This window comes from Ochotona princeps, chromosome 1 (assembly GCF_030435755.1).
Source record: "Ochotona princeps isolate mOchPri1 chromosome 1, mOchPri1.hap1, whole genome shotgun sequence".
Classification (NCBI taxonomy): Eukaryota; Metazoa; Chordata; class Mammalia; order Lagomorpha; family Ochotonidae; genus Ochotona; species Ochotona princeps.
Genome location: NC_080832.1, coordinates 26,962,578 through 26,978,009, shown reverse-complemented (window position 1 = coordinate 26,978,009; position 15,432 = coordinate 26,962,578). Strand labels below are relative to the sequence as shown.

Below are 15,432 nucleotides of genomic sequence, written 5' to 3'. Positions count from 1 at the left end.
GGAGTGCTCTCTTTGCTGCTGCTTTCCAATACAATCCACACAAAGATAAGTTTTCAAATGTTTAAATTAACTGGCAACAACAAGGGTCAAGCGCGCAATCACCCTAGGATCAGCCCCCTGCACTGACAAGTTCCTGCCCATGAACCCCGGAATCAGTCATGGCAGGCAGCCTTATGTGGAGCAGTACAGAAAGCAAGTCTTGCAAGTGAAGTTTCTTTCGAATTAGAGTTTAAGATAGTTTTTTTTTTCTCTGCAGCCTTAGGGAAAAAAATGTCCAGTCTGTCAGCTCCATAAAAATAGACTCAAGTGTTCAGATGGGCTTTTAGCTCTCTAAGCTTTCAGCTCTTTGCACTGTCTTGCAAAATTATACTCCAAAAATGAGTGCTGTAATTTTTAGAAAAGTTATGTCTGTATAATTTTTATAGCAAGTCATAGGCAGAAACAAACTGTATTGTATTCATGTTCACTTATGAAAGCCAAAACTAAAAAAATAAATAAAAGGCCAAAACACCAGAGCCAGAAAGCCCAAATTTAATTTAGTCTGGCTCCCTTAACATGAAGTTCTTGTTCTTCAAACATGCAGCTTTGGCTAAATCCCAAAACTGACCTAAGCCTACTTCAGGTGTTTTGGAAAGACTAAAGAGAATTAGAACAGAAAACCAGATTGGGATATTAAACCTCGGATGTGATTCAGATGCGAGCAGCTTATTGCTTTTGCAAACATTAACCCAAGTGTTTCACCCACCATTATAATAAACGTGTACTCATATATACTCAACTTTGGATTACAGGGTGCTAACAGTTAACTCCAATAACATGTTATCATTACGAACATTTGCTAACAACTAATTGCTTCAGTCCCTGGAACTGCTTAACACCGTCTGAAATCTCTGATACGCTGAAAAGATACATTTCTTTTTTTCCCCAACGGATCACGCCAGCAATTCCCTTAGAAGGCAAGCTAATCTTAGTCACTAACAACGTCTCAGCGTTTGAACAAACCTTCCAGCCCACCACATCATTGGAGGCCATTAATAGCAACAGGTTTTTTCACCAAGCTGCTCACAAAGCCATAAACACTATTTTGTGTAAGTTAGAACGCTGTGATTTTAAAAATAATTACCTGAAAGTCCACCTGCTAAAAAGGACGGGAACTCCAAATCATAGAAACTTGCTCAAGGTGCAAGACAACACTACCCGTTGCTGCTGACCGGGTGGCCCAAGCCCCCGGCATGGAGCAACGAACGTCGCCCAAACAGCCGCAGGTCCGGCGCAGGAGGAAAACCCGCCAACCCCCTAACAGAAGCGAAACCTACACTCAGGGACCGCCGTGCGGCCCGAATTTTCTCTCAGGGCGAAACAACGCGGTCCTTCAGAGCGACTACGACCGAGCCGTAGGCCCCGCGTGGGGCCGCGACAGGCCAGCGGGTCCCAGCACGAACCATGCTCCCGGGAGTGGCTAGCGCCGTGGAGCAGTCACGCTGCACCACTCGCGGCCCCCGCCTACGGTGCGCCAAGAAGTTAGTAGGAAGCAAGCTTCCCGCTTAGAAAAATAACTGAAAATCTCGGGCCACCCACAGTCACCCATCGCCAAAGGTGGGCATACGCACCTGCGTTGTAAAATCGGTCCAGCACCGCCGTCTCCCCGAAGTCCAGTTTGCCAAAATGCAGCGTCTCTAGGGTGGCGCCCACCGCCTCGCACGCCTCCCGCAGGCTCTGCAGGGCCTCGCTCTCGGCCACCACCAGCTGCCCCTGGCTCGCTTCGTTGATCACGTAAGCTACAGTGGTCCGTCGGCCGGGCCCGCTCCCGGAGCTGCCCCGGCACCGGGGGGCGCCGCTCCCAGGGGCGCTGGCGGCGGCGGGACCTGCGGTGCCCGGGACGCCGGTGCTCTCCACGTTCCAGAAGCTGCCCGCTGGTGGCGGTGCTGGTAGCTGCTTCTCCTCGCCCTCGGCTACCGCCGTGGTTCCCCGCCGGCAGCTGCCGCCCTCAGGCCAGGGGCACAAGCCCGAAGGGGCGAAGGTTGGCACGGAGAAAGTGATGCCCTCGCCAGTGTCGGCGCTCATCTCTGCCGGCCGGGCTGAGGCGGCGTCCCCCGTCCAGCCGTACCGTCGGGCCAGCCACAGCTCGGGGCTGCTCCGCGCCCGCCGGGCTAGGCAGCTGCCATCGCGCGCCGCGCCCTCGCCTCCGCGCCGCCGCCTCCTCTCCGGCGCCCTCTCGCCCGGGGGCCCGCCGCTGGCCGGCGGCGGAGGCTCGCCCCACCTCGGCGCCTCCGTGGCCGCGCCGCTCGCCCGCTGCAGGGTTTAGAGTACAAGGGGTGGGGACCCCGGCTGAGCGGGAAAGGGACTGCGCTTCCTCCTCCGGGCGGCTCGCAAACCTGGCGCCGCGGTGTGGCTCAAGGGCGCCGCGCTCGGGGTGCCGGGCGCCCTCACAGCCGCGCCGCGCGCTCCTGGAGGAGCCTCGGACCGGGAGCTCTGCGGGTGGCAAACTACCTGGCGAGCACCTGACGGCCCGGGAAGGCTCGCAGGGCCGCCGCAGAAGAGCACCCGCGCCCTCCTCCTTGCCAGCGCCTGCTTCGTCTGGCCTCGCTTCTGCCCCCTCCGCGGTCGCCGCAGCCGGCAAGTCCCAGCGCTGGGCTCCTCCACTGGCGTCTCGCCGCTTCCTCAGCAGCCGCTCGCCCTCTCAGCCGCCCACTTCAAGCCGCCCACTCGTCGCGGCACCGACTCAGGGCCCGCCCCGGTGGGAAGGGCGCTGCTGGGAAGCCGGAGCCGGGACGGCACCCACCGCGCCAGGGGCTGCGGGACCTCAGTCCTTCCCCGAGCGCCACGCCACCGCACGATTACAGCCCAGGGTCCCGCCGCCACGCAGCTGGCCCCCCGCCAAAAAGAACCGGGGCTGGCAAAACCGGCGTCACTACAGGATGGCGTTAATAATAATAATAATAATAATAATAATAATAATAGGCACTACTCGGTCAGCGAAGTTGGCCTCGGAGCGGTCGTCGCGTTCCCCGGGGCTAGGGCGCCCCCCGCTGGCTCCTCTCCGGCGCCCTTGGCTGCGGGAGTTAGGAGCGCGTGGAGGTTGGGGGGCGCAGCAAGCACAGGGGCAGGGGCGTCCGCGGGAAGCTTGGGTTGTGCCAGTGAGGAAGGGATTCAAAAAGCGGCCTAAACCAGTGCGAGGCTCATCAGCGACCCGGGAGCCAGGGAAGTTGATTGGAAAATTTCGGGGACCCTATATTGTTGTCATTGTTGAGCAACTGTTTGACACCTCCCCACCCTCCCCCTCGAATTCAGAATGGTTTGGTTTCTAAAATTTTTGCCCACACGCATCATATAATTAAGACAGAAGACTGAATTTTTTATGTAAGTGTCTTTAAAACTTTACAAGGGAGTTGGCATTAGGCATACCCTAGTTAAGTTGCTGCTGCTGCTGCTGTGCCATACCATGGGATGGGCTGCTCCACTTTCCATCCACTTTCTTGCTAGAGGCCTGGGAAGGCAGAGGAGAGCGGCCCAAACACTTGGACTCCTGCGCTCCCGTGGGAGCCCCCTTTGAAGCTCCCAGTGCCTGCTGGCCGCTTCTGCGCTGTTGGACCATCGGGTAATGAACCAGCACATGGAAGCTGTCTCCCTACCACTCTTGTTCTTTAACTCTGGTTTTCTTTTTCTTTTCTCCCCCTTATTTATTTTATTTGAAAGGCAGAAGTACAGAGAGAAGGAGAGACAGGGAGAGATGTCACACCGGCTTGTCCGCAGGACTGAAAGTGGAGCAGCTGGGATCCGAACCCTGTGCCTATGATGATGGTGCTACAGATAGACTTGCCAACTATGCCACAGCACCTGCCCAGTAACTGATTTTCAAATAAGTAAGGAAATCGTGTGTTTTTTTTTTAAGTCATGATAAAGTGGAATTAAAAGAGGTTTGACCATTGTCTTTGTGCAGTGAGTGAAGCCACAGCCTATTTACTGACATTTCATATGGATGCTGGTTGGAATCCCTGCTGCTCCACTTCAGATTCAGCTCACTGTTGACACAACTGGGAAAACAGTGGAAGAGTGCCCAAGTGCTTGGCCTCCTGCCAACCACATGGGAGACCCAGGAGGAGTTTATGGCTACTGGCTTTAGCCTGGCCAAGTCCCAACCACTGAGGCCATTTGGGGACTAAACCAGCAGATGGAAGATATCTTTACCTTTCTGTGTACTCTTAAATACAGATTGCTTTAAGAAGAAGGAGGAGGAGAGCTGTTTCTATGCAAATACTCTTGAAAGATCCACGAGGAAACTTCAAAAACTTTGTGGAAAATGCACACTGGGAAAACTCTACACAGACATTTTGATTCAGGGAGTGGGGAGACACTAAAATAAGTACCTTTGCATCCCAATTTCCACTAGCTTTTTGAAGTACTTTTGTATCTGATTCACCAAATGATCGTGCATATTTGATAAGCATTCCTGGGGAGGGGGCCTGTAAAGGCAAGATAAACTGCAAAGAAGAGCCACTTTCTCTAACTCTCCAAGAGCCCTGAGGGAGGGACTCCCAGAGGAAACATACACAGTTTAATATCCGGATGTTGTTGAGTCAGCTGAAGGAAGACTTGATTGTGAACTCAGCAAATTAATGCACAAAAGGACTACTCCACTTACTGTTCCCTGATTGGTTGTTATTCTAACTATTCTAACCTCTCTTCCTAATAATTGGTTGCTCTTCTGCCTTTCCCGGTGATTGGTGAAGTCTGTACTCACTTTTCAGAAAGAAGCCCTTTGCTTGGGATCATCTCAGATGAAGTCTCTTTGGAGATCCCTCCAACTGAACTGCTGATCTTAGAACCCCAACCATGAAGAGACTGTCAGCCAGTGGATTCTGAATAGGGTTCATTGCGATTGGAACTGAGAGATTGGCAGCAATCCAGAACTGATGAACTATCAAAACTGTATGAGCAGGACCCTCAGAGCGCGCCTCCCGTTGGGGATCTGGGATGGGTGGGAGGTTGGGTGGGGCTTTTCCCTTGGTTTTTTCCCTGACCCCAGATACAGGGTAAAATGATATTGATGTGGAAACAATGGTATTACCCACTTTCACCCTGTAGCCCTTAACACTTTGTTCCCTAATCAACTAAGTAAGATTATTAAAAAATAATTTTAAAAAAATCAATTAAAAAAAAAAAAGAAAGAAGCCCTTTGGAGAAAGCCGCATTGTATATAAAGGAGCCAGCACTGCCATGCCTCCCTTGGAATCCTGATAGCTACAGCAGGGTGTTTCTTGCTTTCAGAGAATCTGACTTTGCTCACTATCCCATCTGCATGGAAATTTTTCATTGTTCTGCAATCATATAAATGAGGGAAATTATATGGCTTACTCAACTTTTAAAATTGTGCTAAAGAAAAGAAATTACCTGCTTCAGAGCAATGAAGAAGAACCTACTTGTTTGGTACAAAGTTCCGGGGGATGCTAGAATGCTTTGACAGGAAAGCCAAGGCAAGTGGCAGTGAACTGAAGTTATAGGTTTTGCACATCCCATCTGCAAAGACTGAGATTACCGAGTTTCATTAAAAAGGCATGTATATATAGCTACATTTCAAACTGGAGTGGGACGATAAGGAAAAATAAAACAGCTGAGTAGTTAACAATTAAAGGAAGGAAGAAAATAGTCATGCAGAAAAACACCTAGCCATTGTACAATTATATCCTCCACTAAGGAAAGTGACTTGAGGTTTTTCTAAAAGTACATGAAATGATAGAAGCAAATTTACAGTAAGGTAGTTATTCAGTGACTCAGTGATCACGCTGAAGCACAATGTTGATTGGCTACTAAAAGATAATTCTGATATTTCAACAGCGTGGAGCCCTTCCAAACTCCTAGAAAAGTGTTGAATCCTCGCCATCTATAAAACCAAGATGTCTGATTTCTCATGTAGCATTTTGCTACACAAGGCACTAGTGTGATAGACCTATTTCTTAAAAGCTGTATTCTTTTTTTAAAGATTTATTTATTTTGATTTGAAAGTCAGATATGCAAAGAGAAGGAGAGACAGAAAGGAAGATTTTCTGTCCATTGATTCACTCCCCAAGCAGCTGCAAAGACCAGAACTGCGCCAACTTGAAGCCAGGAGCCTCTTGCAGGTCTCCCATGCAGGTACGGGATCCCAAGGCTTTGGGCCATCCTCAACTGCTTTCTCAGGCCACATGCAGGGAGCTGGATGGGATGCGGGGCAGCCAGGACTAGAACTGGTGTCCATATGGGAATCCAGTACATGTAAAGCGGGGAGTTCAGCTGCTAGGCTACCATGCTGGGTCCCAAAGCTGTATTCTTTTTTTTTTTTTTTTTAAAGATTTATTCATTTTATTACAAAGTCAGATATACAGAGAGGAGGAGAGACAGAGAGGAAGATCTTCCATTCGATGATTCACTCCCCAAGTGAGCCGCAACGGGCCGATGCGCGCCGATCCGATGCCGGGAACCAGGAACCTCTTCCAGGTCTCCCACAAGGGTGCAGTGTCCCAAAGCTTTGGGCCGTCCTCAACTGCTTTCCCAGGCCACAAGCAGGGAGCTGGATGGGAAGTGGAGCTGCGGGGATTAGAACCGGCGCCCATATGGGATCCCGGGGCTTTCAAGGTGAGGACTTTAGCCGCTAGGCCACGCCGCTGGGCCCCCAAAGCTGTATTCTTAAAAACTGTCTCACCTTACTACCTTTTCTCATCTTTTCAGAAATATTTTTAAGGTATAATTTGTATTTTTGCTTTTGTTTTACATTGCTGGATTTCATGTAGTTGAGATCAATTCAACAACTTTAAAGTTGTTGCTGATCTCAGGCACCCTAACCCCCGTGTGATACTGAAATGCTATTTCCGGTTACTGACCAGAGATGGCCCCTCAACCTGAAAGGAATAGTAAGAAAGTACTTGGATAGAACCATATACCATTTCAGGTTTTGTAGCTGGTAAGCACTGGAACGTGTACAGGTTCATCTGGTTCAGTTCTTGGCCTGCCAATAGGCAGGGCACAGGTGAAAGAGCCAAAAGTGGTGCTGAAATCCAGCTGACCATGCCAGATTCTGCATCAGTCGATAGGCATGAAAGCTTTGTCCCAGCTAGATCACCTGGAAGATGAACATTTCCGCAATTGTTCTGCATGGAAGGAACACCTTTTTCTAATCCAAAAGGACATCTTATGTGTTAGTAGTAGATATGAGCAAAATCACTGCCCATCTTGGACTTGCAAGTTTGTTCTTGAAGAGGCAAATTTTGAATTGTTCTGAAAAAAAGCACAGCTCTGCTAACTAGCTATTGGGGTGTGTGTGTGTGTAAGAGAAAAGAAGAAGAAGGAGAAGAGGAAGAGGAGGAGGAGGAAGAGGAAGAAAAGAGAGGAAAGGGAGTATACCTTTTCCTCTGCATCCTCAGATCAAGACAGTATAATATAGTGTTGTTTCCAAAATAGGCTACCGAAGACCAGCTACAAAACAAGGAAGGCAGTGAAAGTGATATCTAGCCCATGCAGTAAGTTAATAACTATATTGATTGCTAAATGTATGTGTTTGGGCTACAAATGTGAAAAGAAAATATATGACATTATATATTCATATGAACATTCACATCTTTTTCCTGGCAAGGAATTCTATAAAGAACTTATTACACATAATCAGATGCAGGTGATTTTGAACAATACGATGTAATTGAATATAGATTTGTAAGAAAAACTGTATGTTCTGTAGATTTAGTTTTAATATTTCAAAAGCGAAGAATTTAGCATTAATCACTAAAATTTAATGAAGACATTTTGCAATACATCTAAAATTAAATTAAGTCAAATATGATGGTTTTGGTCACATGACCTTAATGCATGTGAGGGACCTTGGAGATATTTCTCACTAAGAAGTCATAGTCACACTCCATATTGACCTTCAAGAAGGAGTCCAAGGAAGCAGCAAGGTAGCATATTGCTTGGAGTTATCTAAAGGCTTTTTTTGTTGTTGGTAAAAAAAACCGATTTATTTATTTTAATTGGAAAGGCAGATCTACAGAGAGAAGGAGATACAGACAGAACGATCTTCTGTCTGCTGGCTTACTCCCCATGTGACGTCAATGGCCAGAGCTGAGCTGATCCAAAGCCAGGAGCCAGGAGCTTTTGGCCATCCTTTACCGCTTCCCCAGGCCACATGCAGGGAACTGGATGGGAAGTTAACAGCAGAGACATGGACCAGTGCCCATATGGGATCTTGGCACCTACAAGGTGAGGATTTAGCCACTGGGTCATGCACTGAGCCCATATGTAAAGATTTTTGACAAGTTTAAATCACAGCACAAACTTGTATTTATGGGTCTCTGATGTCTTTACTTTTTAGAAAAGCATGACCTCTGACCTGAAATTTTCTGGTTAAGTTCTGTCCACTTCCTCTTAGAGATGGGCATTGAGATGTCTCTAAGGTAGGAGTTAGAGAAATTTGAGAGATTTTTACCTCTGACACTCACATATTATTTTGATCAGTCCTCTCTTTGAAAAGACTAAGAATGCTGGGCAAAATTTGAAGCATATACATAAAAGCAGCAAAGAACTAATGACATCATGGGACACCAGCTGACAAGATTCTATAGAAAGACCACAAACTCAGAAGCTGAGCACGACAGCCAGAACTAGCTTTGGCCTAGAAATGTTTTGCAGATAGTACATAGGCACTGAGAGCCAAAAATGAATTGTTGACATCAGGAAGAATCAAAGTAAGAATGACACACTCTAGAAGTAGGAGGAAACTGTATGTAAGATAGCTCTCATGCAGACAAAAGATCTGGCTCCAGACTTCTGAGTAACCTAGAAAGAAAATCTCAACCCTGAATTAAAATTAAGATAATTTTGGACATACAGCAAGCAAAACTCAGAAGAAGTTTCAGACACACAGAAAACAAAGCTAGAGGAAAGTAGCATCATCCCAGGGCCAGGCTTTATGTCCACGGTAGTAAGGCATGCGCTTGTAGGCCAACATTTGAATGCATGGTACAGTGATGAAGTAGGAGTGAGAATACACTTCAGTCCTGTCTTTGCCCTCTGTTTTTGTATCTTTTTCCCTCCAGACCCAAGATGCATTCATGAGAGCCTGTATCAGGAGGCTGCTGTGCATGAATTAAGCCCGTGCCTTCCTTGCTTGCTGCTTACCAGTTGAGTCTGCATCCAGGCAGGGATGTGCGGAGGGAAACTGGGAAGAAGGCCTTTCTGTTTCTGGCTCTGTCAGTCCCTGCAAGCTATGTTCTTCAACAGAATGTGGCAGATCCTGATGGACTCATTTCCCTGTAAGGTTTCAAAACCATCCTCTGTCTTCTTCTCTGACATCTCAGGAGGAAAACTGGAAGCTGCTGGTCCCAAGCTCCCACACAGCCCTCTGGAGCTCCCTTCCATACCTTGGCAATATCCTTCAAATTACCCTACCTCCTTCTCACTGGAACTCTGGTAGCTACTAAAGAGCTTTTACAATTAAAAAATGAATGTCAGCTCTCTGCATTCTGCTTGTTCAGTCATCAGATTGAGTTAGATTAAATGGAAACTTTTTGGATACTGCAATGTACTATGGTTGAGTGCTCTCCAAACAACAGAGGCCTGGGAAAAACTCAAAGGCTCTGGGGCCCAGCATGGTAGCCTCGTGGCTGGTGTCCTTGCCTTACACACACGGGGATCCCATGTGGGTGCCAGTTCTGGTCCCAGTGGCCCTGCCTCATGGCTAAAGTCCTCGCCTTGCATGTGCTGGGATCCCATAAGTGCGCCAGTTATAATCCCGGCCGCCACCACTTTCCCATCCAGCTCCCTGTTTGTGACCTGGGAAAGCAGCAAAGGATGGTCCAAAGCCTTAGGACCCTGCACCCACATGGGAAACCCGGAGCAGGCTTCAGATTGGCTTAGCTCCAACCATTGTGGCCACTTGGTGGGTGAATCAGCTTAAAAGATATTCCTGTTTGTCTCTCCTTCTCTCTGTGTGTCTGACTTTCCAATAAAAATAGAATCTTTTAAAAAGGAGAAGAAGAAAAAAGCCCCGTAAAGACTCTGGAGAGCCCATCAGCAGAACAAGGTCTGCATGACTACTGAAGCGAATGCAATGTTCATGCTATACTAATAACAAAAAATAAGATGTGATGTAGGGCCAGTTCCAGTTGAAAAATAGCAATACTGAGCACCTATCACTAGCTATTACATAGCTCAATTCTCCCATCTTCACATCAAAGGTCTGAGATCTGGGGAGCAGGTTGCCCTAGGTCACACAGGAGTAAGTTCCAATCCAGAGCTTGTGCTGGTGTCCCTTGTTCCTTATGATAATGATGGGATAGGATCATGTCATCAGGAAACAGCAAACAACTTGCTTTATTGTTCTGGTATAAAGACACGCAGCCAGCCCATGTAACAGAAGCGTGAGATTTAGAAGGGTTACAAGGAATTCAAACAGTCTGATTTTTTTTTCAAATTTGGAATTAAAATATCCCATTGGAAGTCTAATTCTTACTTTTTCTTCTGGAAGCTATGAACACACTTTTTTTCTCAGCAATTAAGGAGTGCAAAGGCCTAGAAAAAAGCTCAACACTAAAGACAAAAGGGTGAATGTTGTTTGTATTTGTTCGATGCTTTGATTTTGCCTCTAGGTTTGCCACTTATTTCATAATTTGCAGTGTTTTGTTTTCATGCAAAAGTATGTTTTTGATTTCTTAGTTCTCCAAGACAAACCCCTGCTAGTGAAAGATAAAGCTGACCGCTTTTTCTAAGCCCTCAATAGCTTCATATTCTCCCCTCCGTCCGCTACTCACCTCAGGAAACTCCGCCAGCCACAGGTGCAGAGCAGGTTCGTGTGAGGTGGTTTACACACAGAGACCACTTCCTCCAGCCCTACCCCAGAAATGTGATCTACATAAATTCAAGAATGGGCCTCTTCTGATATTCCTGTAATATTCGATGAAGAAAATTTAGTGGTAGAGATCTCTTCTTGAGCGTCTACTCATGTGCAAGTGATATAAGAATGTTGTATAGCTGGATAGTTACTGCAGATCACGTAGAGGAGCCCTGGGATCTTCAATATTTGCAGAAACTGTCATACATGCTGGAGCTGAGTGAGAGTGTCCTCCTCGAGCACATGCAGAAATCTGTCCTTCCACTCTTCCTTTTGCTGATGCCACTTGAGTGAATAGTGATATCCCAGAATTCAAATACAAAATCTCATCTTGAATTCCACTGTAAATTTAGACATAATACACTACTTCTGGAAGACTGAAAGTATCAGCGCACAAGTGACTAAATTGAGCTAAATTGCTTTATTAATTAACCCCTATAAATGCTCTGATGGAACCCAAGCTATTCAGAATATGTACCAAAGGGACCAACACAGTAGCCTAGTGGTTAAAGTCCTCACCTTACACATGCCTGCATCCCATATTGGCACTGGTTATAATCCCAATGGCCCCACTTTCCATTCAGCTCCCTGCTTGTGCCCTGGGAAAGCAGTGGAGAAAGGCCCAAGGCATTGGGGCTCTGCACCCATGTGGGAGATCCAGAAGAGGCTCCTGGCTCCTGACCTCAGATCAGCTCATCTCCAGTGGTTGCGGCCATTTGGGCAGTAAATGAAAGATCTTCCTCTCTGTCTCTATATATCTGACTTTGTAATAAAAATAAATAAGCATTTTTTTAAGAAAAAGAATATGCATATAAAAATACTTTTATTTGGTGTTTTTGCTGCAAATCTGCCACAAAGCCTTCTTTTGAGTTACCTTCATCTAGCAAATCTTCAAATCTTTAAATGGGAATCCAGGAAGTAGTTCAAGTAAAAGTAATGAGAAAAGAGAGGAGATCCATGGTTACGGCACAGTAGGATGAGCTGCTGCCTGCAATGCTAGCATTCCATTTTGGGCCATTGGTTTGGATCTTGGCTGCTCTGCTTCTGAGCAAGCTCCCAGTTAATCTGTCCAGGAAACAGTAAATGATGGCCCAAGAGCTTGACCTTTGCCATGCATGTGGAAGACCTGAATGGAGTTCCAGTTTCCAGGGTTCAGCCTGGCCCAGCCCTAGCTATTATGGTCAGTTAAGGAGTAAAGCAGTGAATAGAAGGTGTGTCTCCCCCTCTCTGTCATTCTGCATTTAAAATAAATGACATTTTTTGAAAAAGAAAATACACTGTTATTTGAATCTAAATTAATTATAGTACCTGAACATAAAATTTAGTTTCTCATCTATCAGACAATGGCAAATATAAAATGTTTCTATCACTATACCAAATTCTACTGGGCACTACTGTTACAGAAAGAAAAATTTTTATTCTTTATTTGGCAATAAATTACTTAACATTATGCCAACTGAGCTCTGGAGAGACAGAGCTACGGTGACTAAGCTGCAGTAGAATACACTGTATATAGCTAGAGCAGAATTTAGAGGTGAGTGCAAAGAAACCACAGGACCCTGCGAAAAAAGTGTACAATATACAAAATATATTCAATCTCAGAAAATCACAAGGAGTTCAAGTGCTAATCCGAGCAAGAATAGTAATAGTTTTGCAATAGAGCTGTTACCACCACCACTCTACTGATATTCCTGTAATCACTACAGAATGATGACCATTGCTTGTAGCACCACTGTGGCATCAGCATACCCATTCTCAGTAACTGTTCCATAAAACAAGATTGAAAACCAAGGAAGAGTCAGATTTTAGGGCATCTTTGTGAGAGATGAGTTTAACCTCATTGGTGAGAATAGGCCAGTTTTGTTTTGTTTTGCTTTGTTTTTTAAAGATTTATTTAGTCGTTTTTATTGCAAAGGTAGATATATAAGAGGAGGAGAAACAGAGACGAAGATCTCCCGTCTGCTGACTCCACAATGGCCAGAGCTGAGCCGATCCGAAGCCAGGAGCCAGGAGCTTCTTCCGGGTCTCCCACGTGGGTGCAGGGGCCCAAAGCTTTGGTATCATCTTCAACTAACTTCTTTCCCAGGCCACAAGCAGGGATCTGGATGGGAAGCAGGGCTGCTGGGACAGGAATCGGCACTCATATGGGATCCTGGTGCATCCAAGGTGAGGACTTTAGCCACTAGACTACCGCACTGGGCCCAAAAAGGCCACAGTTTTAAGCAAATGTGCTTATATGATCCAGCTTGTATTTTAAAAAGAAAACTTTGACTCTGTGTAGCAGCATGCATCTTAAACTAATCTCAAAAGGCAGTAGAGAGAGTTCTGAGTTCAAGCCTCACCTAGCAATGATTTCAGTGCATCACAAGTCTCCTCCCACTGTGAGATTACTGATGGAGTCTTTGCTTCGCTTCTAAAAGCACTGCTGTCAACATTTTCAGTTCTCTTTCTGTCCTACAAAGTTAAGGCCATTTCCATCAAGAGAAATTATTTCATGAAGACATTACATCTTCTCTTGTTTTGTGTTGTCTCATGCTGCCTCTGCCCCACCCACATATTTATTCACCTCCGAAAGTCAAAATTCTTAATATTCAGGACATTTAAAAATGTATATGGACAAATCATAAAAAAAATATGCACATAAGGCCACAGCAGTAGTCTTTGTGGCAGCAGGTGCTACACTTTGGATACAGTTGGAATGTGTACCCCATGGGCCATATGTTGGAATCTTGGTTCCCAAGTTGTTAATATTTGGAAACCTTTGAATCTCTAAAAAGTGAATTTTAGTGCAAAGTTATTAGGCCATTGAGAAATCATTCTCAGATGGAATTAAATAGCTCTGCTGGGATTCTAGCAAATTCCCCTGGGAGGGCTTATTGTATAAAGGACCCAGACTGGCGGTGTCGGTGTCTGCTCTCTGGTTTCCTGTCTTGCCAAGTGTTCTCTCCCTGTTTCGTGTGTTCCTGCCATGATGGGAGCCATCCAGAAAGGCCTTCACTAGAGCTGGAGCAGTGTCATCAGAATTTTCTAATTCCAAACTATACCTGGGAAATTTTGTTAAGGCATTAGAAAGTACCAACAATACTCTCAAAACCAAATTTTTTTGCCAAAAAAATTAGTTCATCAGTATAAGGCTGGGATCCAGGCTTAGAAAATGGACAACAACCTGGGAGGTAGTGTGGCCGAGTGGTCTAAGGCGCTGGATTTAGGCTCCAGTCATTTCGATGGCGTGGGTTCGAATCCCACCGCTGCCACATCCCTGCGGGTGACCTTTTTTGGCTCCTTTCTGACAAATTAATTTTCTGAATAGAACAAGAAAGGAGAAAAACCAGAAACGGCAGCGCTATGGCCCAGGCCACAAAACCTACTTCCTTAAAAAAACAGAAAATGGACAACAACCCAAGGGGCTTGAGAGGCGGGAGCAGCAGCTAAGGTCTAACCGCTGGGATGCCCCTGTGACTTTGCCCCAAATACAGGTTATTGTTGCTTTTCCCTCACACTATTGAGTCTTAACAGATGTAAATCCTCCACTGTGAATGAGCTGGTTCATGAATAAATAGATCAATGGAACAAAATAGAAAATCCAGAAATAGAATCAACTACATATGTAAGCAGTATGAGCTAAAAACAGCATTTTAGGTAACTGAAAAAAAGAAGTGGAATTTGAAAAAAAAATGATTCTGGAATAAATAACTGTATAGCCGTATGGACAAGATAAAATTGGATTCATTCCTCACACTTTTACATCAGAAAATATTCCAGATGGGTCAGAAATGTAACTGTCATAAACGAAAGTAGGGGCAGGCATTTGTTCTTGCAGTTACAATACCCATGACCTACATCAGAGTCTTGGCTGAAAACCCACCCCTGGCGGCTGCCTGGCTGCTCACTGCAGCTTCCTGCTAATGCAAACCTCAGGATGCAGTGGTGATGGCTCAGGTGGTTGATTCCCTGGAAATTATGTGGGAGATCTCAGCTCTGGGTCTCTGCCTGGTTACTGACTTTCCATGGTTAGTCTTGGAATTTTCTTTTACTTTACAATGGTATGAAGGCAATATGTATGCAGATGAAGTTGTATTTTGCATTTGGAATTTTGGTCTTTTTCCAGACTAAGGGTACAGCCTATTGTATGATCCTTGATGTTGGGCCGCAGATCCCAGTCAGCCATGCAATCATAAGAGTAAACAACTCATATTCTGTGGTATGCTGCGTTGCTGAGCTGTGTATTAGAAGGCTAGGATGGTAAACACATTTTCAGCTGATGATGAGTTGGTCAAGATGCTACAATCATAAGCTGAGGAGCATCTGTATGTAATATGAGTAAATTCTTTTCAGTTTATGAGGGAGGAAAAGTTTATAGAACTTTGACAATTCAAAAGGAAAAAAAAGTAGGTGAACCTGATATAAGTGAAGTATGCACCATGACAAAAAATATTCTAAGTAAACTAAACAGATAAATACCTCAGATGGGTGCAACTGGTGACACAACTTTGTTTCTACAAATAGAAGAATAAGAAAGCAAAAATCCTATAGCAAAATAAGCTATAAAGAATTAGACAAATTGTACGTGGAAATAC

At 45.7% G+C, this 15,432-nt stretch overlaps 1 protein-coding gene and 1 non-coding gene across 2 annotated transcripts in view; one reads left to right on the top strand and one right to left on the bottom strand.

Moving 5' to 3' along the window:
* The window catches only part of MAP3K5 (mitogen-activated protein kinase kinase kinase 5), a 240,487-nt gene extending 238,081 nt beyond the window's left edge, over positions 1 to 2,406 (bottom strand). Inside the window, exon 1 of the mRNA XM_058671310.1 lies at positions 1,611 to 2,406. Within this exon, the coding sequence (XP_058527293.1) occupies positions 1,611 to 2,064 (454 nt within the window). The 5' untranslated portion in view covers positions 2,065 to 2,406. The remainder of the gene's footprint in view (positions 1 to 1,610) is intronic.
* Positions 2,407 to 14,027: 11,621 nt separating this feature from the next.
* On the top strand, positions 14,028 to 14,109 carry TRNAL-UAG (transfer RNA leucine (anticodon UAG)). The gene has a single exon. It is a non-coding gene; the product is annotated as a tRNA-Leu (tRNA).
* The last annotated feature ends 1,323 nt before the right edge of the window (positions 14,110 to 15,432 follow it).